The sequence below is a fragment of the Galleria mellonella genome, unplaced genomic scaffold (assembly GCF_026898425.1).
Source record: "Galleria mellonella isolate WM207_F2 unplaced genomic scaffold, CSIRO_AGI_GalMel_v1 utg312, whole genome shotgun sequence".
Taxonomy (NCBI): domain Eukaryota; kingdom Metazoa; phylum Arthropoda; class Insecta; order Lepidoptera; family Pyralidae; genus Galleria; species Galleria mellonella.
Genome location: NW_026442074.1, coordinates 2,907,886 through 2,933,035, shown reverse-complemented (window position 1 = coordinate 2,933,035; position 25,150 = coordinate 2,907,886). Strand labels below are relative to the sequence as shown.

General features: G+C 34.2%; 1 protein-coding gene across 3 annotated transcripts; it reads left to right on the top strand.

Annotated features, from left to right (window-relative positions):
* Positions 1-1,745: 1,745 nt before the first annotated feature.
* On the top strand, positions 1,746-24,123 carry LOC113514928 (gustatory receptor for sugar taste 43a-like). 3 transcript variants are annotated; one of them, XM_052895932.1, is made up of 11 exons: positions 1,746-2,283; positions 10,182-10,297; positions 12,156-12,270; positions 15,114-15,307; positions 15,620-15,767; positions 16,099-16,254; positions 17,396-17,545; positions 18,159-18,344; positions 19,157-19,266; positions 19,957-20,118; positions 23,976-24,123. In XM_052895932.1, exons 1-11 carry the CDS (start codon positions 2,280-2,282, stop codon positions 24,036-24,038), a joined length of 1,404 nt encoding a protein of 467 aa, XP_052751892.1. In that variant the 5' UTR covers positions 1,746-2,279; the 3' UTR covers positions 24,039-24,123. The 3 variants fall into 3 exon arrangements, with proteins under 3 accessions (XP_052751892.1, XP_052751890.1, XP_052751891.1); XM_052895930.1 differs by lacking the exon at positions 1,746-2,283 and adding an exon at positions 6,243-6,326; XM_052895931.1 differs by lacking the exon at positions 1,746-2,283 and adding an exon at positions 8,861-8,959.
* The last annotated feature ends 1,027 nt before the right edge of the window (positions 24,124-25,150 follow it).

The following is a 25,150-nucleotide window of genomic DNA, read 5'->3' as shown; positions in this document are numbered from 1 at the left end:
ACATAACAGAGTATACTGTTTCGCCCATGATACCCCCATGCGTTGCCATTCCTGAGGACTCAGATGTTATTTCTCTGTATCCTGTAAATTCACGCCATATCCCACCCTTCAAACCGAAACACAGCTATGCAAACACAACTGCTTCACGGTAGAAACACGAATCGGACAGAGGTACCCAAGCAATCGACTTTTATACAAAGTCTCCCTCCGTAGGGTAGGTTGTAGGGTAACCAATAAAAAAAAAAAAAATTTCAATCGAATTAAGAACCTCTTTCTTTTAGAAGTCGATTGAAAAGTGTTTTAACTCATGAAAAACTAATATGGAGTCATTAGAGTAAAAAAGTCAATTGTAAGGAACTATTATTAAAATTAGTTGAAAATTACGAAAGTTTCTTTGCATGACAGAATCCGAAATATGGATATTATCAAAAGAACCAAAGTGACTGACATAGACCGAAGTAAGCTGAAGTAGCAACAGGCTCACATATAGTAACACATTGCTCGAAGAACCGATAACCGATGGGGAAGAAAGATTCTTGAGTGGCGATCCCACACAAGTAAACGCAGTGTAGGACGACCCTCCGTCAGATGAAATTACGACCTCGCATGCATTACATGAAGTCAGTGAATGCAGGAGGCTCAGGACCGTTCCTTATGGCAGTCTATGGGAAAGAACTATGTTAAACAGTGGACAGATAATGGATGAGATGATGATGATGATGATAATGATTAAAAAATTAAAAAAAAAACACTTTATAACATAAACACTTTTTATTAATGCAAATTATTTTCAACAGTACTAGACAAATTGGACAATTCAGTGGCCATGGAATCTGCGGACATGGGTCTTATTATGGCTTGAAAGGTACCTATCATCATTTTGGCCTCACTACCACCAATCTGCCTTTTCACTATCGTTCTTTCTTCTTCTGCAATTTCGTTATCTTCAATATTCTGCTTCTGCTTCTCTTCTTGGAGAAACTCTTCATCGAACATAATTTCCTGTGGCTGTTTTAGAGTGATCAATTTATTTTCTGCAGTTACAAGCAAGTTTTCAGTTTCGATAATATTAACTTCGACTTTCCTTGGATCACCAATATCATATTTATTTATCAGATAATTTCCTGAAGTACTTGTGGTAATTTGTAAAATAATTAACATATGGACGAAAAAGGTCACAAAACAGGAAAATGTCAAAGACATATTGTTGGAATGATATGAAATAGAATTGTTCGCCGGTTTTAAATGGTATCATTAAGGCATAGATATTCAAAATTGTGTATGAATTTTAAAAAGAGAGATAAACTTATCTATGTAGATTCAAGTAGATGTTTTATGGTGCACGCCTAATGAATTGTTTATGGTATTATTTTTTACATTTTGAGAATTCATTTCACTATTTAATAGCTAATATTTAAAAAGAACGAAAATTTAATATTTATTTAATTTAACACAAAATAGAGTTAATTAAAATTAAAGACAAACAAAAATATTTAAAAGTTCTTGTTATACTTATTTTTTTTTATATTTTCATAGATTTACTTATTACATAAGCTTTCCCCGTAAGGGAAATGTTGACAATGGAATGTCCCATTCTATGCTGGGACTGGGACACGGCAATATATTTATAATGGAGTAAAAAATACATTATTATTTTTTAATCGTCTATCGCTAAACATAGGCCTCCCTCCAAAAGGGGAGTTTTGGCAGTACTTACGCTGGTTAGTAGCCGCAGTTAGATTTTGGTGACGGATAGAGACACTGATGTTCATCCCTCGGACATTAAGTTACCTTAGTCACCTCTTACGACATACACAGGAAAGGAAATGGTGGCCAATATTATGCCAGGACCACATGGCAATTCTTCTTCGGTATGTGTTTTTTAATTCAAAACAATTAATTATGATCTCTATCCTTTTGTGTGTTTATGTATGGGTATAGACAGGACAAATTGTGTACCTGTTTATTTGTGTATAATAAATAAAACACTGCTTAACTTATCATACAAAAACACAATAATATTAACGCATCACACGGCCACGGCAAAAATTCCGTTAATAACGGCCCGAATCTCACTCCTAATCCGTTAGTATTCGCCCCGCCCGCCCATAATCTCCACGTGATTACTGCTCTCCTATTACTCCGCTAAGTATTATTATGATGAAATTTTTTTGCGGGAACCAATCAAAAGCATGGAAGTGTTGGATTAAATGAAAAGTGTAAATTTTTTTAACCATTAAAAATAATCTTCAAAGGAAGCAATTGTACATAATAGATTAATGGGTATGTATTAATTAATGAGGATTGTATTTTTTTAAGGTGAAAGGATAAGTTGAGGTAAAACTCTATACTGGTTAGCGTGGATAGACCCGTGTTATCCTAGTATTAGAAATTGGCATATTAAATAGGTTCTTATAAGTTTACTATAGTAAACAACGATTTATGACTCTTGATTCATAATTAATTAATATATCTATTTTATTTGCTTAATTCTAAACTGTCATTTTGTAATATTAAACGGTCAATATGAAGTTTTCGCCTATTTCTTTGTTTACTCTATATTTAATTGTATAAACACAATGACTGAGTATGATATGGTAAACCATATCATCATCATCATCATCATCATTCATTATCTGTACACTGCTAAACATAGGTCTTCCACATAGATTGCTATAAGGAACGCTTCTGTACCACTTGCATCCACTGACTGACTACAATGCATTTGAGGTCGTCACTTAATCTTGTGTAGAGGGGGGGGGGGGGGTCCTATACTGCGTTTGCTCGTACGGGATCGCCACTCATTTACCAATGTAAACAAACGTATAAGTGAAAACGTATAAATAAAATCGGGTATTTTAAAATAATCTGTTGATTTCGAATGTAGTGTAAATAAAAGATTCAATATATATATTTGTTAATTTCATTTAAATAAGTATCTGTAATAATTTCAACAAAACTTGGTTACCATTTTCATTTTAAATTCTATTGAAATATACTATGAAATGAAATGGGATTTATTTCATAAAAACATCACTGTAGTTTCATAAGTTACACTTACTGTGCATAATTATTGTATTTTGTAATATATTTAAGTATTCAATCCTGCAAATGTGAAATCTTAGTATGAAAAGCTGCTACTTTAATGATCCTTAAACAGATTTACAATTTTGTGCTCGCTATTTTTTTAACCGACTTCAAAAAGGAGATTCTCATTTTAATTGTATTTTTTTTAATATTTGTTGCCTCATAACTCCGTCAGTTCTAAACCGATTTGGAATATTCTTTTTTTATCTGAAAGTATATTTTTACAGATTGATCCTATAGAAATTATATCAACATTGGTTTAGTAGTTTAATTTTTTCAACACAATAACTAGTTTTATTACAAATGAAGTCAGTTTTTTTTTGTTGTACACTTGTTATTGCATAAAATAACTGCTTTTTATAAACAAATAGGTAAACAGTTATCTGAGTTAACCCTACTACTAGAAAGCCTATGGTAATTTCTGTATATAGTATTACAAAACAGAGAATCACCAGAGGGACACTTTGTACAAAAGTGGTGCTTATGCACCTCTGTCCCATTCGTGTTTCAACCGTGAAGCAGTTGTGTTTGCATGGCTGTGTTTCGGCTTGAAGGGTGGGATATGGCAGTGAATTTACAGGGTGCAGATGAATAACATCTGAGTCCTCAGGAATGGCAACGCATGGAGGGTATCATGGGCGAAACAGTATACTCTGTTATGTCCATGGTACTGCTCATGTCTATAAGCGACGGTTACCACTTTTCATTAGGTGGGTCGTCAGCTTGTGTAGAGGTTGCCATTCTAAGTTGTTAAAAAAAGAAGAATCCTGTTTCCTACAGGACACACTTAGTCTGTAGCGTCCCTCAAATGCTTGCCGAACATTCCGTATCATTTTTTGTTCTTAAACTAGCTTTTATTATTATTATTATTTATTTATTTAATAAACAGGACACGCTTAGCCTAGTATAGGATTGAAACCTTGTGCTTATACAAACATATTTTTATATTAAATACATTTTTACACTTATTTATTACATTTATTATAAGTCTGTGTAAATACGATAATAAAGACATTGTGTCCAATTTTATCATCCATGATATCAATATCTTATCACCACGAACAAAAATAACGAAATATTTTGTCAATTAATTGTGTAGCGTCCCCTAAATACATGCCGAATATTCCGTACCATTTTTTATTCTTAAACTAGCTTTTTTATTATTTTTTTTTTTTCAAACTTCTCAGCTTTTAATGTTATTGTTATTATTTAAATAAAATTCACTTAGTTAACTTCCAGCAAACGGACCGTCGGTCGGAGTTTAGGGCCCCAGGGAGAGAAACGGGCGTACAATACGGGTAATATCTAAGAACACCACTTTCTGCATCTTTAGATTTTATCTAGAGTGAGCCGCCTCGGAATCCCAACCGTCTGAGATGTCGTTCCAAATTATTGGTTAGGATAAGACCGTTCACCGACAGAATGATCGAGATAATTTCAGATGAGGACTACAACCCCACATTTGTTATTATTGTTTATTCTTTATTGAACAATCAAAATTTGTATGAGTGGCTAATGCATTGGCATTATCTACAAAAATTATGAAATTTATTGTTTTTATTCCGAAAATTATTTGAAATTTTCATATTGATACTTAGTAACAATGGAATATTTATTATTATATTATATATTAAATATAATATTTAAATAAATAATAATCCTAAATTCAGGCTTTTAGTAAATTAAGTTATTAAATTGTTTTCTCTAATAAACTTTAAATTCTTATGTTTTTATATTTTATACAAAAAATTTGGAAACAATATTTGAAGCATTTTATAGTAAATCGATCACATTATTATCTAGATAGATATACGAACCCACGAACACTCAGGTTGTGGAATGAACTCCCTGCCGAGGGTTTCCCAAGAGACTGCAGCATGGGATTCTTCAAAAAGGGGGTAAATAGGTTTCTTCAGGGTCGGCAACGCACGCGTAATACCTCTGGTATTGCAGGTGTTCATAGGCTACGGTAACTACTTACCATCAGGTGGGCCGTATGCTTGTTTGCCACCTCAGTGGTATAAAAAAAAATTCTCGCATGTAGGCACGTTTTATTTATTTATTTACACACTACACTACTATTACTAACACTTTATTGCACCAATTTTAAAGGACTTATTGAAGAATTTTCAATAACTAACTATAGTGTAGTACAAAAGGCGGTTTTATTGTTAAACAATCATTTTGTTGTAGATTAAATTATTAAACAACAAAAATATACTCATTTACTAAAGTACATTTATTTTGAAGTTTTGAAGAAGACATTACGGAGTTATTTATCCATTAGTGATGATAATATATTTATGAAAATGTAGTTTTGATGTCTACGGTTTGGACACACTGTCGTGACAATTGACAACATATTTAAATTTTTTAGCTCTTAACTGTCCCCTACTGAACATAGGTCTCTCCCTACTACGGGATTTTACCAGTAATTACCACACTTGGCAGGCGGGTTGACAACCACACTTAGGTTGGTGATATTATAAGAGGGGCACTGCTGCCCATCCCTCTACCATTGGTGCCCTTAGTCGCCTCTTACAACACCCACAGGAAAGGAAAGGGTGGCCAACTTTATCGGGTTGGAGTAACTGACCAGCCTTTTCAGGGGGAAAAGGGATTGTGAATAAAAGGGGTCTAGTGGCCCCATTGCACGCAATATACCCTCTCAGGTTGACCTCCATGCGGTTCCCCCTGGAAACCATCATGGTTAATTTCTGTCGAATTATTCTTGATGGGCCAATCGACCTGCATTCATTCTCACCTATCTTCACTGATACCCCGTCGGTATATAACGATAGCGAGGACGTGGACACCATTCCATTATCACCCATTAAAAAAAAACTATGTCGGAACCACACGACATATCTAATTTTACGTCAATCTCTTGCTCTTGTAAGCGTATCACTATTTTTAATACAAACATTCCAATCATTCCAAATACTTAGTTATTTTTTTTATTTTTATTCATTTTTTAAAACTAAGCAGCCGTATGTCTGTCTAACAGTATAAATTACACTCGCCATTAATATTAATGCTTCTTTCTTGTACCTTGTGTATCCATTATCTATTCTAATCTTTTTCAATATCAACTACATCTAGAAATCATTGTGACATCTATGCGATAAGTATTTATTCACTTAGACGGTTAACTACCAATTTGAAAATGTTGCCAAATAAAGTTACAGTTATAAAAAGATACGAATATTTTATGACGCCCTTGTACATCAATGAACTAGGTATGTTAGTTATTTTCTACCAACTTAAGAATAAAGTAAAAAAAAGTCATTAAAGGCTACTTACTATATTTAATATTCTTTTTATAAATGGTACCATAAAGTGTAAGTAAATACTTTCACCCCCTAAAAGAATTTTCTTTTAGGAGGTGAAAGTCGTCTTTAGTATAAAATAGCACTTTAAAATTTTGTTTGAAAATTAATCATAGAACAACACGATCATTAAAAGTTTAGAACTGTCCTTATCTTGGTATAATTCTAAAATAAATCGGTGCAGTCGTATTATTCTATTGAATACATTTATGTTTATTTACAATAGATTACCATTAAATGCAACTACCTAGAAGTATCAATAAATGTAAATGAATATTCGCAGTGTTTTACAATTATTTATGACATACCTTTGTTAAAAATATCGATACCGATAAGTATCGTAAAAGATCTAGCATTTTATAATTCAATATTCAAATGAATGAACTGATTACATAGATTTCACACAAACCTTTTTTTCTTCGAAGTGATGCAGGCCTGTCCATTATTTATCAGTACTTTTTATTTTTAAATTCCTTATTATTTTTTTTTAGTACGTTTGTTCCGTTTGGAACAGGCTAAGGTCGGAGACCATGCTGCCTAGTCTTCAAAAAGATAATTTGTCTGGAATATTTCCTTATTATTATTAATTAAAAAAAAAAGAACGCATTTCTTTCTACGCAGTTTTGTTAAATGCAAAAAAAAAAAATAAAAAAAAATATATGATGTAATGTAAGTTTATTTACTAGTCGTAATTAACATAGTAATTACTTGCTCTGTGGTCATTATCCATAATTAACAAACAATAATTAAGGTTGTGTTCCACAGACAAAACCGACTTCAATTCTTCAATCGTTTCACAATTAACGAAGTTATAAGGTAATAAACATTAAAAAAATACAACCGAATTTAATACCTATTTTTTAAAATCAGTTTAAAATTGTAATTGTACCTAATCCTAATAAATTATCAGCAATTATAGTAGAATACAGACTTCATTAAAATGCATTTTTTGAAAGTGTTTTCGAGAGTAGAGTTAACGACTTATTGATTCATTTTTAATGTACCGCCACGCCTTGTTTGCGTATACGATTATGGACGTAATAAAAGAACTTTATTGCTTACTAAAAAGACATCTTACAAATTGGTTAATGTTTACATAAACGTCTCCTTCTTCAACTTATGAGAGCCTAGTTGACGTAATACCTTTTGATCTAATTACATTACCAATTTCGATATTAATAAAGACTAGCTTTATCTCGCAGCGTCGCTTATCTTCCTTCTTCACCAATTTCCCTCAACAAATGAACTATTAAATGAAAACAAAAATAAATTAACATTATTGTTTACAAAAAAGACAACTCACAAACTGATTAATGTGTACATAAATGTCTCCAACCTAACTTATGAGAGCCTAGTTGTCGTAGTATGTTTTGGCCTAATTACATTAGCCATTTTTTTATTAATAAGGACTAGCTGTATCCCGTAGTTTCGTCTGTAGTCGTTTTGTAATTATAAATAGCCTATAGTAACACTTGTTTATTAATGTGCTATCAAATAAAAATAAATTAATATTATTACTTATTAAGAATACATCTTACAAATCCTCCCTCAACTTATGAGAGCCTAGTTGTCATAGTACCTTTTGATTTAAATTTTGTATATTAGAAGGAAATTCAGGTATAGTTTTTTTTGGTAGCATGCTCTATAGAATATAACTGGGCCCCATCATAACCTTGATAATATTTGTAGAATGATAAACGAACAAAATTGTACCAGGATACCAGTAAGGGATGATAGGTGAGAATGAAAGCAGTCAATTGACCCATTGTGACGAATGCAACAAGAATTAACTTCCATGGTGAATTGCTATGAATTGAATAGATATGATGTTCATAATGATCACTATTATTTTACAGTATTTAAAACTATTCCGAACTAATAGTATCATTAGTTATTGAGATAAGAGCTGTGACAGACGGACAGACGAACAGAATCAACCATTCCTTATCTTTTTCTCTTATGTAATACTAAAAGAGATTTTAAAAATGTTTAAATTTCTAATTATTTGAATAAGATTTTTTTCTTATTAACCGACTTCAAATAAAGGAGATTCTCAATTCGGTTGTATTATTATTTATGTTTGTTACCTCAAAGTTCTAAATCGATTTGTAAAATTATTTTTTTATATAGGATAAAAAATATAGGATTGTTGACACAGAGATTTTATCAAAATCTATTCAGTAGTGTAGTTTTAAAATCTAAATTACGAGTATTACTTTTGCCACAATTGAAGTATGTTTTTTTTGTAGGCTGTAACACTGTTTTCGCCTTGAAATTGTATTTATACCTAGTTGTTATTAAATTATTAATACAGAATAGTGAACTTTTGTCACAGATTAAATACTGTGGTATACAAAAAAAAACATGTCAAACTGTCAGAAATATTCTTTATAATCAGAAATCACTCTTATTAAAGTTGAACGAAGATATATTGTTAACTTCATAACAGAGTGACACAAAGTGAATTCGCTGCGGACAATGGGGTTTGGGCGGGGCTAGATACCATCAAAAGCGAATAATGTTGATAAAGTCGAGTGTTTACTGTGAGTACACATAATGCGAGTGCTTAATAACAAAATGTTATTAACTATATACACGTACCATAGAGTGTTATCGAAAATATCACCTGCGAACCGTAATACAGTAATATTATTATTTTCCTTTGATCCTTATGCGAACAATTCCAGCGAAATTGTTATCTTCTTGTTTTGAAAAAAAAAAACAAGTTAACGCACATGTCTTCATGGTCGTAGAATACTGACGGATCTGACAAAGATTACATATAAAGATCCGTCAGTATTCTACGGCTATGACGATGTGTGGGGTTACTCTTGAAATAAATTTAAATAGATCGATATTGGAATTCAAATGTTACACACTCTCGGTTTGCAACACTAGCGACATAATGGTTCCATACCGTTTCAAACTGAAATACAGCCACGCGAACTAATAGTGCGAAGCACTTGTTTAATATATATAAAAAACAAAACTTTTACCTTACATCAAAGATAATTTAGTATTTTTACACAGTGTTCTATTATTAACTTATTTAATTTACACTGCACTTTTAACTAATTTGAAGGTCCACTTGACTTGCGACGCGCGAGACCTTTGGTTCAAGGTTTTACTACTGACAAATTTAGGGTTTGTATGACTTTATAGACAATACTACTGATTTAAATGGAAATAAATGATATACAAGCAATACCATGGAGATAACAGATTATACTGTTTCGCCCATGATACCCCTCATGCGATACCATTTCTAAGGACTCAGGCGTTATTCCTCTGTACCCTGTAAATTCACTGCCATATCACACCCTTCAAACCGAAACACAGCCACGCAAATACAACTGCTTCACGGTAGAAACACGATGGATAGAGGTGCCCAAGCAAACGACTTTTGTATAAAGTCCCCCTCTGGTAAATCTATAATATAGTAAAATTATATCTACCGATAATGCAGTCATACTTATCACTTCATTATTATCCAATCTTAGACATCTGTGACAACAACAGTATCTTGACGGTCCTTGCCTTCATCTTGAAAAAAACCTAAAATAAAAAAAAAATAAATGTTACAGCAAAATAATAAGTATAGTACCAGGATGACATAAGTCCGTAAGAGGTCGATATCAATAGTAGTATTTTTTATTTTATTTTGGCAAAGGACTAGTGTTGCCCATCATGCCACTAACAAATAGGGAATGAAACAGGATATTAAAATGGAAAATAGAAGTATTTTATTAATAGCAATGTTTCAAGGCGTGGATTCTACGAAAGTGGAAGGAGCGAGCGACATTCCGGTTGCGGCCGCGAAACCTCGGCGCTCCCGGTCCACACGCTGCGTCGTTGGAGGAGCTCATGCACTAGTTCTGAGGGTATGTTTAATCTCCTATACTATTATGAACTCCTATTACAAACTAGTTGTAACCGGTGGCTTTACCCACGTAAATTAAGAAGTAATCAATCGTTTGACAGCACAAACATTTTTCACATCTTACAAATGTCATAAAGAAATTTGTAAATTTGTTTGGTTCGCCATTACTTAAACAATTGAATGTTTTTTTTTTTAAAAAAAAAGGAAAATGATAATCTTTTTTAAGCTAATAGTTTTCTTTACCGGGACTAGTGATGGGTGATAGATGAAATATTTTTAATTGATGATAATGGAATGGCAACACAATCAGTCCAACAACGCTATCAGTATACGCTGGTGAGGCACCAGTGAAAGGTAATAAATAAGGATGAAAGCACTTCAGTTGGCTCATCGTGATGAATTCTTTAAGAATTAACTAGGATGGTTGGGGGGAAAGGGATTGATAGCAATGGAGACTGAGAATCCCATTGCTAGCAATATACCAGGTCGACCTCCTCGCGGTTCCCCCTGGAAACTATCATGGTTAATTCCTGATGAATTCATCATGATGGGCTAACTGGCCTGTTTTCATTCTCATCTATCACCCTTCACTGGTCCTCCGCCAGCGTATCCCGTTAGCGCAGGCGGGGTTACGATACCATTTTCACCCATCAAAAAAAAAAACTAGGATGGTTTGCAGAGGATACCATCTGGAAGTCGACCTGATAACGTATATTGCAAGTAATGGGACCGTTAGTCTCCGTTCCTAACAATCTGATTTTCCTTAAAGCACTAAGTTCTTCAAAAAGGGTGTTATAAGGATTTTATGGGTCAGCAAAGTGCGCGTGACATCCAAGTGGTGTTACAGGCGTCCATAGACTACTGTAACCCCGTTTACCATCAGGGCCTTATGTTTGTTTGTCACCATGGTATATTAAAAAAAAATCCTCCCCTTTAATGGACGAAATCAGATCAGTAGAAAAATAGAACAAATAATGTCTTATTCGTAATCTCTTTTTCATGTTTATAATAAAAATAATAAAATAAAATTATTTTTTTTTCGAGTTCAACTGATTTATAATTTTTGAATAATCTTTTTTTATGAATTGCCCAGTTCTAAATACAAATTCAGTTGAGAAGTGGCTAATAAATAAGAACGGACAAGAATTTTAATTGTTTATCTACAATAATCTTCAATTTTCGCGGAGAAATCGCGTAACTATATTTTGGTTTTGCCAAAGGTTGACTAGGAGAAAATGCTATATAGCATTAAGTTCGCCTTTTGTACCATTCCACCTTTTTTTTTTGTAATATGGTCAACAAAGAATAAATAAATAAATAAATAAATTTGCTCTTGCTAATATTAGTAAAAATAAAAATTAGCAAGGAATGATTTAAATATCCAGCATTCTTAGACAAAGTACAAACGAATCTATCAATAGAATCGTTTTGGTCAACGCTTAAATGAGAAAGAACAAAACAGCGAATGTCGCCATCTCATTCTGTCACAAAGACTCGCTAGCGATAATAATTCTATCAATAGACTCGTCTGTATTTTGTCTAAAGGGGCAGGTCTTATATACTTCCCTCCGGGTGGTATGGTGAGCCCGCCAGCCACCCTATCTTGAGAGAGGAGAGCTGCCCTTACCATCAGGGGGCGGGTCGCTGCCGTCGGAGACGTGGTGAGTGCGAAAGCGAACCCATGTATCCGACATATGGCATTGCGAGGGTAGATCGTCTGGTTTTTTGGTGGATTAGCTCCTGTATAACGGGGGGATTCCCACAGTACCCATTCACCTCCCACAAGGTGTATGGGTTTGTACAAAGCATTTTCCAGACGTTAAAAAAAAGGTCCTATATACTTCGTTCTTATGATCCAGGTATCGAGTTTGTTCGGACTGGCGCCGCTGAAGTTTGAGGCGTGTGATGGCGGGTATTACGTCACAATATCCAGTGCTATGTGTATATATAGTTATATACTGGTCACAGTACTAGGTAAGTACAGTCATCGCCAAAAATAGCTGTCCATGCTTTTGATAGGAATAACTATATGATCTAATCTTAGATTATATAGACAGAGTGTCTCCATAAAAATGCTTCGAGAAAAATGGGTCAACTTTTTCATACAATTTCAATGCGTGATTAATAAATATGAGTGATTCCTTTATAACTTCTATATTTATTATGTCTTATAAATTTTGCATATTTTTAATGCGTGAATACTCATTTTATTTATTATATAGTACGTCATATATACATTTTATATGTAAGTTATATAGTTAGAATACTGATAAAAAAACGAGTCAGCTAATTTGACAATTAGCTGACAAAAAGTTGACCTGTTTTTGAGGCTCGATACTCTATCTATATAATCTAAGGTCTAATAATAATGGTGTTTGCCGTGTGGTTCTGGCATAAAATGGACCACCCCTTCTTTTCACGTGGATGTCGTAAGAGGTGACTAAAGGAATTTTATGATCAAGGGATGGGCAGCAGCGTCCCAATTGAAACATCTCCAAAACGTAACTGCGGTTGCCAACCCGCCTGTCAAGTGGCAACTATTGGCGAAACATCCCAATAGGAGAGGCCCTATCTACGTTGTACAAGTAATGGTTGTTGTGAGAATTTCAACAAGAGTGATGTTTTTATAATTTTAGTATATATATATATATATATATATATATATATATATATATACTACTAAAATTATAAAAATTATATATTATATAACTAAAACTAATTGCACTAAAACATACAGTAATAACAATAAGTTAATAACAATGTTAGCAAAGGCGAACTTATCTCTAAAAGAGAATTCTTCCAGTCAACCTAACGCAGTGGCATAGGAAGTAGTGAGTGGGCAGCAGTAGTGCAAAACTGAAGTTAAAATAAATATTTACATAAATATAAATCATTATATATATACACATATTTGAAAGATACAATATTAATAGATACATATGAATATAAACCTACATAAATAAGAACATATATACATATATATGTTAAATGCAACATATAAATATCAAATAAAAGAGAACACAATGATGATAGTTTTCTAATCATTTTTTATTGTTATTCTTCCAGTGATATCCAGAGTGAGAAGAATTTCTCAAAATTTGATTTGTCTATATTTTTTTTTGTGGTCATATTATACGATTACGACGACATATGTGATGCAACGTTAGATATTTATTACTCCCAATTATATTACTGATAATGTAGCTTCCTACAGTTAAAAGAATTTTTAAAATCGTTTGAGTGGTTTTCAGTTTATATATATATATATATATATATATATATATATATATATATATATATATATATATATATATATATATATATATATATATATATATATATATATATATATATATATATATATATATTTAATTTATTTATTCAACACTTTATTGCACTAATATAACAGGATTTGTTAAACAATTTTCAATACGTATAGTGTAGTACAAAAGGCGATCTTATTGCTAAGCAATCTCTTACAGACAACTTTTGGGTAGAAGAAATTAAAGCATAAGTAGGTAGGTGGCGCTTTAAAAGAAAAAGATCTGTAAACAAATAATATCTGTGAAAGCATAGTCAAATACACATACATAAATAAATACATACATCCAAATATATACATATATACACATACATATACATATACAAATATATATATACATACATACATATATACGCACAAATACATACAAATATACCACACTAACACACATAAAACTGGAAATACGTAGGACTAAGTGATTATAAGGATAGGTAGTGGGCTTTAACTAAGTTTTTAAAAATGGGCAACGATTGAGCGCACCGTATAGAGGTAGGGAGAGAGTTCCACAAACGAATCATTAAAGACAAACAAACAAATCTTTCCTGTTTATAACGTTAGTATAGGAAACACACGATCCCATGGACGACGTCAGGGGCGTTCCGGGAACCTTGTCAGTCCCAAAGAAATCTTATTAAGACCTTCTTGAAGAAGCTAACGATGTTGTCTCTGGGGAAAACCTCGGCAGCAAAGCTCATTTGCTTTGAGAAAATTTGTAAAAATGTTTGTACGCTTAGATGTTCGAATCATGTCTGTATATCAGAAAGTACATATCTTATATATAAAATATATATAGACTTTATTTATATTAACATAATATATACAATATATTCGAGTGCTTGCTCTCGATTAGTATTACCACAAATTTAGTATTGCCTGGTGGCAACCCGTATATAATGGCTGCAAACAAGGTCATTTTTTATAGAGAACCTAATGTTGTCGTATAATAAAAGTATAAACTTCCGTTTGGTGGAATTTTTCTCAAAGAACGTAATGAGTTTGTTAAATTTACTAAACTTATTAATTATTTTCATTTGGTAACCCTAAGTTGCGGAGAGCAAGCAACACTGGTATTGTTTCGTAATATGTTATTGCATTTGTCGTCTTTATTTAGACAAATTTACACTTGCAGAAGTTAGCAGCGGAATCATAGCCTAATAGGATAGTCAATATTTATTTTTTATTTATTTATTGCATTAATTTATATTTTTATTTCGATAAATAGCCTACAGGGTATGAAACAACATTTACCGGATAACAAATCAGCTGTTAACTGCTGGACATAAGCTTCCCCCTTGGGGGGTTTTGTCAGTTATCCCTATGCTTGACAGACGAATGTGCTATCGCAGTTTTCTATTCCTGTAAATTTCTTTAGTCGCCTCTTACGACACCTACTTGGAAAGAAGTGGTGGCTTATTCTATGCCGGGACCACACGGCGTATATATTATTTCCAAGTATAATAAAACATTATATACGCAAAATTTTATTGGTTTCCAGTAATATTAACAATATCCGGCCTGGTGGCGGAGATCAAGGTGGGCGTGGAGTTGGCAGTGCGTATGTCCTCGACCACGTCACAGATCGTGTCCATGTGCGACATATTAGTGGTGGTGCTGACCGCCGGCGCGGGTGTCTACGGCGCGCCGAAACGTATGCGAAGCATGCTCAAGTTTATGGACAGCGTTGCTTCGGTACGCCTACAATTCTGAAATTCTTTTGAATTGTCTCTTCTTTTCAATAAGATGCTCCAACGCAAAAAAAGAAAATTAGTCGATAAAACCAAGAGCCGCCTGGTCAAATTATTATACAAACATATTTAATTTAAGACATACTTGTACACTAGGATAACAGGACTCGATAACATATCTACATTTTAAATTTATGATAGATTAAAATGAAATTTAAAGGACGCTCCTCCACCAATTTAGTTACAAATATCAGTTTAATATGAGATATAATCGTGTACCAGGGTAACAGGATTTAAACAAAGATTTATATTTCAGGTTGATACCAGCATAGGTGGTAAATATTCAGAGACGACAGAGCGCAAAATATGCGCGATACTCATAGCAATTCTCGTGTTCTTCTCCGGCTTGATTATTGATGACATCTGCTTCTATGTGATACATGCTAAGAAAGTGGGAAGACAATGTAAGTATTCAGGATGAACTTGATTATTTTTTGATGTAATAAAAAGTTTATTAATCTATTTATTGTGAATTACTCTTAAGTAGCTTCAGAACCAATCAATCATTGTCATTCCCTTAATTTGATCATCATCATTCATCGTCGTATAGACATGAGCAGTACCATGGACATAACAGAGTACACTGTTTCGCCCGTGATACCCCCCATGCGTTACCATTCCTAAGGACTCAGGTGTTATTCCTCTGTACCCTGTAAATTCACTACCAAATCCCGCCCTGTTGGTGATCTTATAAATTTTCACTTTTCCTTATAACGTTATTTTTACACATTCCAGGGGACGTGCTGCTCAACTACATAGGTTTCTACTTGCTATGGTACATAGTCATGATATTGGAACTGCAGTTTGCTTTTACTGCTCTGTCGGTGCGCGTGCGCTTCCAAGCCATCAACGACACGCTCGTGCTTACCGCCAAGAAAGCATCAATGCCAAGTACGATCTTAAATTACATTTTACATATAAAATATGCTCCTGATTATAATTCATAATGGGGTTGCCAATTGCATTTTTTTATGAGTGAAAAGGAATGGTAACCCCGCCTGCGCTATGGGTATACGCTGGCGGAACACCAGTGAGAGATGATAGGCGAGAATTAAATCAGGTCGGTTAGCCCATCGTGATGAATTACATAAGAATTTACCACGATGGTGTACCAGGTTTATCAGGGTATGGGGGTTGAGCTGATGACAATGAGGACATTAAATCACTTTCTCGCGACCAACTGCATTCGTCAATTGTTAAGGTAGGAAGGTAACTCTACGTGGTTACATTTCTGTCATATTAAAATCCAGCGTGGCGGGCGGAGAGTAACTCATTAACACCATAACTCTTTTCCATTGCCGGAGATTAGTCGGAAATTTAATTTGACAAAATATGTTCTTATTGTGTCAAAAGTTTCTGCAAAAAAAGACTTAATAATATAATATATTTCTCGCTATTAGCGTTATAAACATAGGATATGAAAACATATGTTTTATTATAGATATTACCAACTACTTAGTAAAATAGATCCTAAATAAGTACAATGAGAAGAGAAAGTATTTTTTTTTAAAAAGTACATAAATTTATAATATTCAATAGATAATAATTAAAGAGCCAGTATTAAGTTTGGTTACTCATTAATTTTATAATAAAAAAGTATTTTTCATAATTGAAATATTTATTTTATTTATTTAAACTTTAATGCACAGGAAAACTATGTACCTACATATGGCGGACTTATCACCAGACGGTGTTCTTTACTAGTCAATAAATTATATTAAAGATATCAATATTTTTTTTCTTTTTATAACGCATAACTTGTTTTACCTTTGAAACATTTGAAAGTCCATGAATCGAAATTAAAACTATAACAAATGCGTGAATTTCTGTTATTTTGCAACTTCAATTCTAAAAATTCAGAACTGTCATGTGCACACATTTACATTATACGCACACTAGTGTAACCATTTTCTTATCTGTTTTTGTGATTGCATTGCCAATCTGTTAGTACATTGTGTATAGATATACACAAATGTGTATGTATGTGTGTATATCAAGTTAATGTGATCCTAGTTATGTCCTTCTGTGGTAGTGTCCGCAGTGGAGAAGACTAGGAGTCCAGCGTCGCTGAACATCTTCGCGATCAGCGTGGCGTCGTCGGATATGCAGCGTGCGGGCAACGTCAACCTCCTGGTGGACTCGCACGACGACTCCGACCATGATGTCATCGTGTCCAAATCTGGTACATTTTATGGATGATAATGTATCGTTTTTGGTTTTTGCATCTGCATTATCAGCTTGTCCTGGTGAAGAGTGCCAGGAAGTGCTATTAAGTCCTTACTTATCAGCACTCACTTGTGCTCCTGATAATCCTATCTACATGTACTGGCTATGAAGGCAGGTCAGTTGGCTTATCGTGATGAGTTTAGTAGGAGTTTACAACTATGGTTTCTAGTATTATATTATTTCTTGCAATGAGACCACTACTGCCCATTACTAACAGTTTCTTTTCCTTCCCCACGTGATATTTTATTTACACGTAGTATCTGCTTCTTTCATCAACAACAACATCAACCGAATTCAAAAGAAATAAGGTTCTCAATTCGGTTGTATGTTTTTTTTTTTAATATATATCTCATAACTCCATCGATAAATCGATTTAAAAAAATATATAGATCGGTCTCAAAGAAATTATATCAAAATCCGCTCAATAGTTCAATTTTTAAATCGAAATTATTGATTATGCCACAGTTGAAGTAGATTTTTGTGGTACACAATCTTAATTATATACTTACTGATTCAAGCCGGTAAAGCCGCCGAACACAGCTAGTAAGAAATAAAACTCAATGTCGCAGTGGGAGGTGAGCCCCGGCTGCTGGTGTCCGCCGGCAGGGCGGCCGAGCAGCTGTCGAAGCTGCACGGCGCGCTATGCTGCGCGGTGCGGCGCGTGGAGCACAGCTACGGGCTGCCGCTCGTGGTCATACTCATCTCCACGCTGCTCCACCTCATCGTCACGCCGTACTTCCTCATCATGGAGATAAGTGAGTCACGGGTAACATACCCTAACCATAATGAACTAATTAAGACATTTTAAAATGGCAGAGAATTTAGAAATATTATGCACCGAAAAAAAAAACTACGGCCCTGTAAAATAACGAAATATTAATAAAAAAAATTACAGTGCTACACAATCACAGATATTGCCTGGTCCTCAAGCTAGGATGTCCTATGTTATGAGGAACTAAGCAACGTATATCTGAGGGCACAACCCAAACACCCACACCGAAACCAGTTCAGAAAAGTTTATTTTTCAAATTGTCCCGACCGGCAATCGAATCTAGACTCTCCTTTAGACAAACATCATACCTAGTATTTTAGAAAGTGTATTTATTTAGCCAGTTCACTCGGGATATTGTAAGAATTTAATCGATATCCCATACATACAAATCTGTTTAGTTATGGTAGAATAAAAAACTCGGATGCACATATGAATCTTGAAAACAGCAGGCAGTCGTGTATCAAGCTTACGGCCCAACTAACGTATATGCTTTCGATTAAAAAATAATAATAAAATAATCATTATATAATGTATGCTATAAATAAAAAACTATAATCAAAGACTAGTAAATAGAGGGCAAAAGAGGAAGAGGAAGACCGAGGAATAACTACATGGGACAGATAAAAGAAACACTAGGTGTTGTGTCGTATAGGGAGGTCAAGGATATGGCCTGGGATGGAACTGGCTGGAAGAAGATGCAGGAATTAGTCTGTAATGCACCGAAAAGAGGAAACTCCTAAATGAAAAGAAGAAACGAAGACCTGAGAATTTAAATTGTATAATTTTACCTTACAGTCGTGTCTACGAATCGTGTACACTTCCTGGTACTGCAGTTCCTGTGGTGCGTAACGCATTTACTGCGATTAGTAATCGTCGTGGAACCTTCTCATTACACAATAATTGAAGTAAGTATCACCAGAGGGAGACTTTGTACAAGTATCGTGTGCATGGGTACCTCTGTCCCACTCTCTGTTTCTACATTGAAGCAGCTGTGTTTATTTATTTATTTAAAATTTAATGCACAGTGAAACTATGTACAAATGACGGACTTAACACCGGACGGTGTTCTCTACTAGTCAACCATTGGGCAAACCGAGAAATAAGTAGGCGGTGCATTATTGAATTGGAGAAATATAAAAAATACTACATATGTATATTCTTATATTATAAACATATAATTAAACTAATATAGACATACACATAATATATTAAATAAATAAATATATATATGCATACATAAGTACATACAAAAATAACAAACAATTAACTGTATTAGAGGAGCAAATCTATGACTTTAATAGAGTAACCAGCAAGATCAAGTTTTAAAGGAAAATGAGAAAAAAGTAAATAAAAGGAAATGCAGTTTATAAATCGGCCTTTTTAAGAAACAGAAGCGCAATATGCCTGTATTTCGGTTTAGGCTACGGCTGTGAAATTACATGGTACGGAGGTATAACACCATAGTTCTTTAGAATGGTAACGCATGAGTACCATGGCATTCTATGGTGCTGTTCATGTCTATAAGCAACGGTTACCATCAGACGGGCCGTCAGCTTGTCAATTAATTCTTTAATAAATTCGTTCTATTGTACTAGGGTAAAAGAACCCGTAGCCTGGTGTGTCGATTAATGTCATTGACACCGACAACTGGGGAGTTCCCTGCACGTCTCGAAGTGTTCTGCCGACAACTGATGCTGCAGACCACCTCCTATATGCCGATGGGCATGTGTACTTTGGACCGGCCACTTGTTGCTTCGGTTAGTATATATTGTTTTATTTTTAAAGACTTACTTTCTTTAGGTATATCTTTTTTATGGATGATAGTGAAATGGTAACCCCGTCTGTGCTAACGGTATACGCTGGCGGGCTACCAGTGAGGCATGATAGGTGAGAGTGAAAAGGCAGGTCAGTTAGCCCATCGTGATGAATACACCTGGAATTCACCATCATGGTTTCCAAGTGGGACCACGTGGAGGTTGACCTGACAGGGACCTGCTAGCAATGGGACTGGTAGTCTATATTACTTAACCCCCCCCCCCCCTTCAAATATATCAAACTTATCGTACCCTGAACAGATTTCTCGGATAAGATTCTTTCCACTTTCCCTACTCGCGGAAAGAGAAGAATTAATGCACGTCGATAATTTACAGAGATTCAAAAATTTCTAATTAAGGTTCAGCTAATATAGATTGAATAAGACCAATATTTAGTTTATTTAGATAAAAATAGCACATGAATTCTTCTCTTTTCATCGAGTTAATACGGCACTCTAACAATAATTAATTTCTAATTAGCTTTTACCCGCCACATTGTAAACATATTATATTGTCAGGCGTCAGGAGTGTTTTTTTTGATGGGTGAAAATGGTATGGTAACCCCGCCTGCGCTAATGGGATACGCTGGCGGAGCACCAGTGAAGGGTGATAGATGAGAATGAAAACAGGCCAGTTAGCCCATCATGATGAATTCATCAGGAATCAACCATGATAGTTTCCAAGGAAAACCGCGAGGAAGTCGACTTGGTTGGGTATATTGCTAGCAATGGAATTCTCAGTCTTCATTACTAACAATCCCTTTCCCCCCGCGTCAGGGGTGTTCTTCTCTATAAATCTGTCCGATTCTAGAATAAGGGCATACGGGTATGCGACCCCGGCCTCCCGAGCCGCTCCAGTGTCCCAGTCCTTTCCGCAATTGCAGCATCCCCCCATTCCTTTCCCACATAAGTCTCTTATTCCTCTCATTTGCTAATTTCCTTCACTCATTTCCAACGTTCCCTTCTTTTTTTCTTCAATCCTTTTCTCCATACTTTAGGTGGCGGAAACCACAAACAAATTCATTCCCAAAGAGGGTTTTTTTTATAGGTGATAATGGAATGGTAACCCCGCTTGCGCTATCGGGATACGCTGGCGGAGCACCAGTGAAGGATGATAGGTGAGGATGAAGTAGGTCAGTTGGCCCATCGTGACGAATTCAACAAGAATTGTTCACGATGGTTTTCAGGGGGAACCACGTGGAGGTCGACCTAATAGGGCTAGCAATGGGACTGTCAAACTCCATTACTAACAATCCCTTTCCCCCTCCCAAAGAGGGTTGACGTCAGGCAGGCGGCCGGTCGTAAAACTTCATATAAGTCAAATCCTTTAGTAATATGGATAAAACCAGATTACGCCGACCACAATAATAATTGGGATAAGGGTAGGAAGACGATGATGTTATAGAAAAGTCTTATTTTTATTTTATTATAGTAGTTTATTGAACCAACACTTTTTTTTTTATTTTATACAAAAATCCACAGCTCTTAAAAAATAACTTACATACTAAGTCTCTTATGAATACAAACAATAACGGATTTTATTTATACGAGTACAAACAAAAATTTTATTTCCAAAGCGAGGTAGGCAAATTAGAGTACCCACTCTATGTATGTATGTAAGTAATATAAGCACACGTATGAAAGAAACCATATATAATAGTAAGTGTCCATAAAGATAAGTTAATTGATATATAAAATAATTAAAAATATATTATAATTATAAGAAAATATATTAGAAATATAAATATATTATAAAAATATATTATAAATATAATCATAGCACACGACATTTCATGTGTAGACTTGTAAATTGACAAAAAATGCAATAATTGCCACTTACAAAAATATTTTTATATAACAAAAAAAAAAAGAAAAAGAAAAAATTAACATCGCCAGAACAAAAAATATAAACAATTTATTTTAATATTAAATTTTTATGTTCTGTATTGAACAATGATGATTATATCGATTTAAATAATCAAGTTTAATAAATAAATATATTGTCAATAATTTCTATTTTATATTATTAATGTAAGAACATATTATTTTCGTCTAGTTGTGCAACTATTATTAACGATCTTGCACCTTAATATTACATTTTGCGCCCACGTTGTCACTACTTTGGCTCGTCCCTCAGTTCAAGCCACATACTCATTTATTAATACAAAACTAATTAAACTATAGTTTACATTACACATTTAGACAATTTACTGAGAAACGATCAATAGACAGTCGTGGAAAGCTCATCAAACTGTAAGGCAGTGAAATTTAGGGTACGGATACACAGGGCCGGATTATGCTTTAGGCATAAGCAAGTGTCTAGAGCCCCCCATCGGCTAGGGGACCCGCGCCCCGATAAAATATCTTTAAAAAAAAAACTTTAAATGAAAATACTTATTGAATTATATACATATTATATATTTTTGAATTTATAGGGTACAGGGGAATAACACCCGAGTCCTCAGAATGGCAAGAGGGTACCATGGGCGAAACAGTATACTTTGTTATGTCCAGGTCCAAATGTTACTGCTCATGTCTATAGGCGACGGTTACCACTTTTCATCAGGTGGGCCGTTAGCTTGTTAGCCGTTCTAAGTCGTATAAAAAAAATTTGTGAAAATTTGTATCTAATAAACTCTCAATTTTTTTTTTTATATATTATAACGTCATATTTCAATATATTTCGTAACACGTTTCAAGTAATTATATGTCAAAATTAGAGCAGCTTTTTCGTGACACATGCATTGCCTAAGAATCTCAACGTGTTTAATTCGGCCCTGTGCTTTTTTTAATTTCATAATGGGTGAAGATGAAATGGTAAACAGCTATCGGTATACGCTGACGGGGCATCAGTGAAGGGTGACAGGTGAGGATGATCCGGCCCTGTGCTTACATAATAACGTAAAGTCCTTAGGGATGGCGAATGAAGGTAACTTATGTTCGTGGTAAATATTTCATTCTCATAGGGTTTCTTAGCATGTAAGTTTCTTTACCATATTTTCCAAATGCTTAAGCAGATTTGCAAAACGTTCTATTGTTGCAGGCGTTCAAAGGCTGCAGTAACCGTTTACCATCAGACAGGCTGTATTTTTATTTATTTATTCTTTATTGTACACAAAAAATTACAACATATATATAAAATAAAGGCGAGCTTAACTCTGTAAGGGTTCTCTTCCAGCAAACCCTGAGTGGAAAGGAGCATTTATTACCAGCGGGCAGTGTGCGTACAATAATAGGAGGAAACATTATAGATGTTTCTATTAAAAAATAATAAATATGTCGACATATATAAGTAACTCATTAAATTAAAATCAAAATAAATACACATCTGTATACAATAATACATATACATATATACATAATCATAAAATATCTCTTTACATACAAAATACGTACATATACATACATAGATATAATAAGTTTGTGAGGACAGAAGATGCTCTTTTAATCTGCTCTTGAATATGTATGCTTGTTTGCATTGTCCGCTGAAAATAAAATAATGTGTTACTTACTTATTTTTGTTTAGGTGAAATAGATTTTCCAAATCGTTTCAATAGTTTTTGAGGTTGTCTATTACAAAGAAATATACAAAAACTATCAAATATTTCCTGTTTATAATATCCTTTTTATTCGGGTCACTGCGACACACATGGTGAAAATATATTTCCATATTTTATCTTTTGATTTACATTAAAAAAAAATCGTATAAACTCATTTGTGTGTCATAAATGGCTTAAATAAAGTGTATATCTATCTATCTTTATATAGATTTCATTATTAATATATTTAATTTGTTTTCAGATACTCGGAGCAGTCACTACGTACTTAGTCATACTGATACAGTTCCAGAGATACGACACTTAGTTACATATTAGATTATTTATTTTATTTACATATAAATATTATAAAAACAATTTTTTCATATTTATTTCTTTAATATAAATAAATCAGACTTATTTTTTTAAAAGAAATCCCTAACAAACTGCCATTGGTTGTGCACTTAATTCATCAATATGTCCTAATAATTTATCAATTCGTAAAAATCCTTAATTGAACCTTTAATTTAGAGAACTGTAAAATAACTTATCTAAATTGGCTTAGAGTTACGTATTCTAAGTTACGTATTCATGTTATCATCATCATCATCATCATATCAGCCGTCATCTGTCCACTGCTTCACATAAATCTTCATCGTAAATTGTCATAAGGAGTAAGGCCATTCCTTATGGTGCAAAGAGGGAGGTTTTTTTTTTTTAATGGATGATAATGGAATGGTAACCCCACCCGCGCTATCGGTATACACCGGCGGGGCACCAGTGAAGGATGATAGGTGAGGATGAAGTAGGTCAGTTAGCCCACCGTGACGAATTCAACAAGAATTGTTCACGATGGTTTCCAGGGGGAACCACGTGGAGGTCGACCTAATAAGGTATATTGCTAGCAATGGGGTTGTCAAACTCCATTGCTAACAATCCTTTTCCCCCCCAAAGAGGGAGGTTGGCGGAGAGTAAAACACACTCGTTGGTAACTGGTGTACTTCAGATTTACATGATGAATACTCGGGCCTTAATCAGTTACAAAATCTCTTTTCTATTAACTGCTGTGTGCTAATATGAAATATAATATTAGGAAGTTATTTCAAACATTTAGTTATGTTCATAGAACGTGTTAGTTACGTTACCATATCACAATGGCAGTTTAATATTGGGGGATTTTGCCACTAGTTATCACGTTTGGCAGGCGGATTGGCTACCGCAATTTGGCTTTTGGGCCGATACTGCCCATCCCTCCATCATTAAGTTTTTTTAGTCGTTTCTTACTATACCTACGGGAATGAAAAGGGTGGCGTATTCTATGAATAGATGATTGTTACTCTTTCACGGAAAAAATAATTAACACTGTGAAATTTGGATGATAATGGAATGGCAAACCCACCCCCGCTATCGGGATACGCTGGCGGAGCACCAGTAAAGGAT

Excerpts from the sequence above, each read along its gene's own strand:
- LOC113514928 (XM_052895930.1), top strand. The coding sequence starts at position 6,254 with ATGTTGCCAAATAAAGTTACAGTTATAAAAAGATACGAATATTTTATG. Across the intron at positions 6,327-10,181 it reads CTTGTACATCAATGAACTAG|GCGTGGATTCTACGAAAGTG; the intron begins GTATGTTAGTTA and ends CAATGTTTCAAG. Across the intron at positions 16,255-17,395 it reads CAAGAAAGCATCAATGCCAA|TGTCCGCAGTGGAGAAGACT; the intron begins GTACGATCTTAA and ends CTTCTGTGGTAG.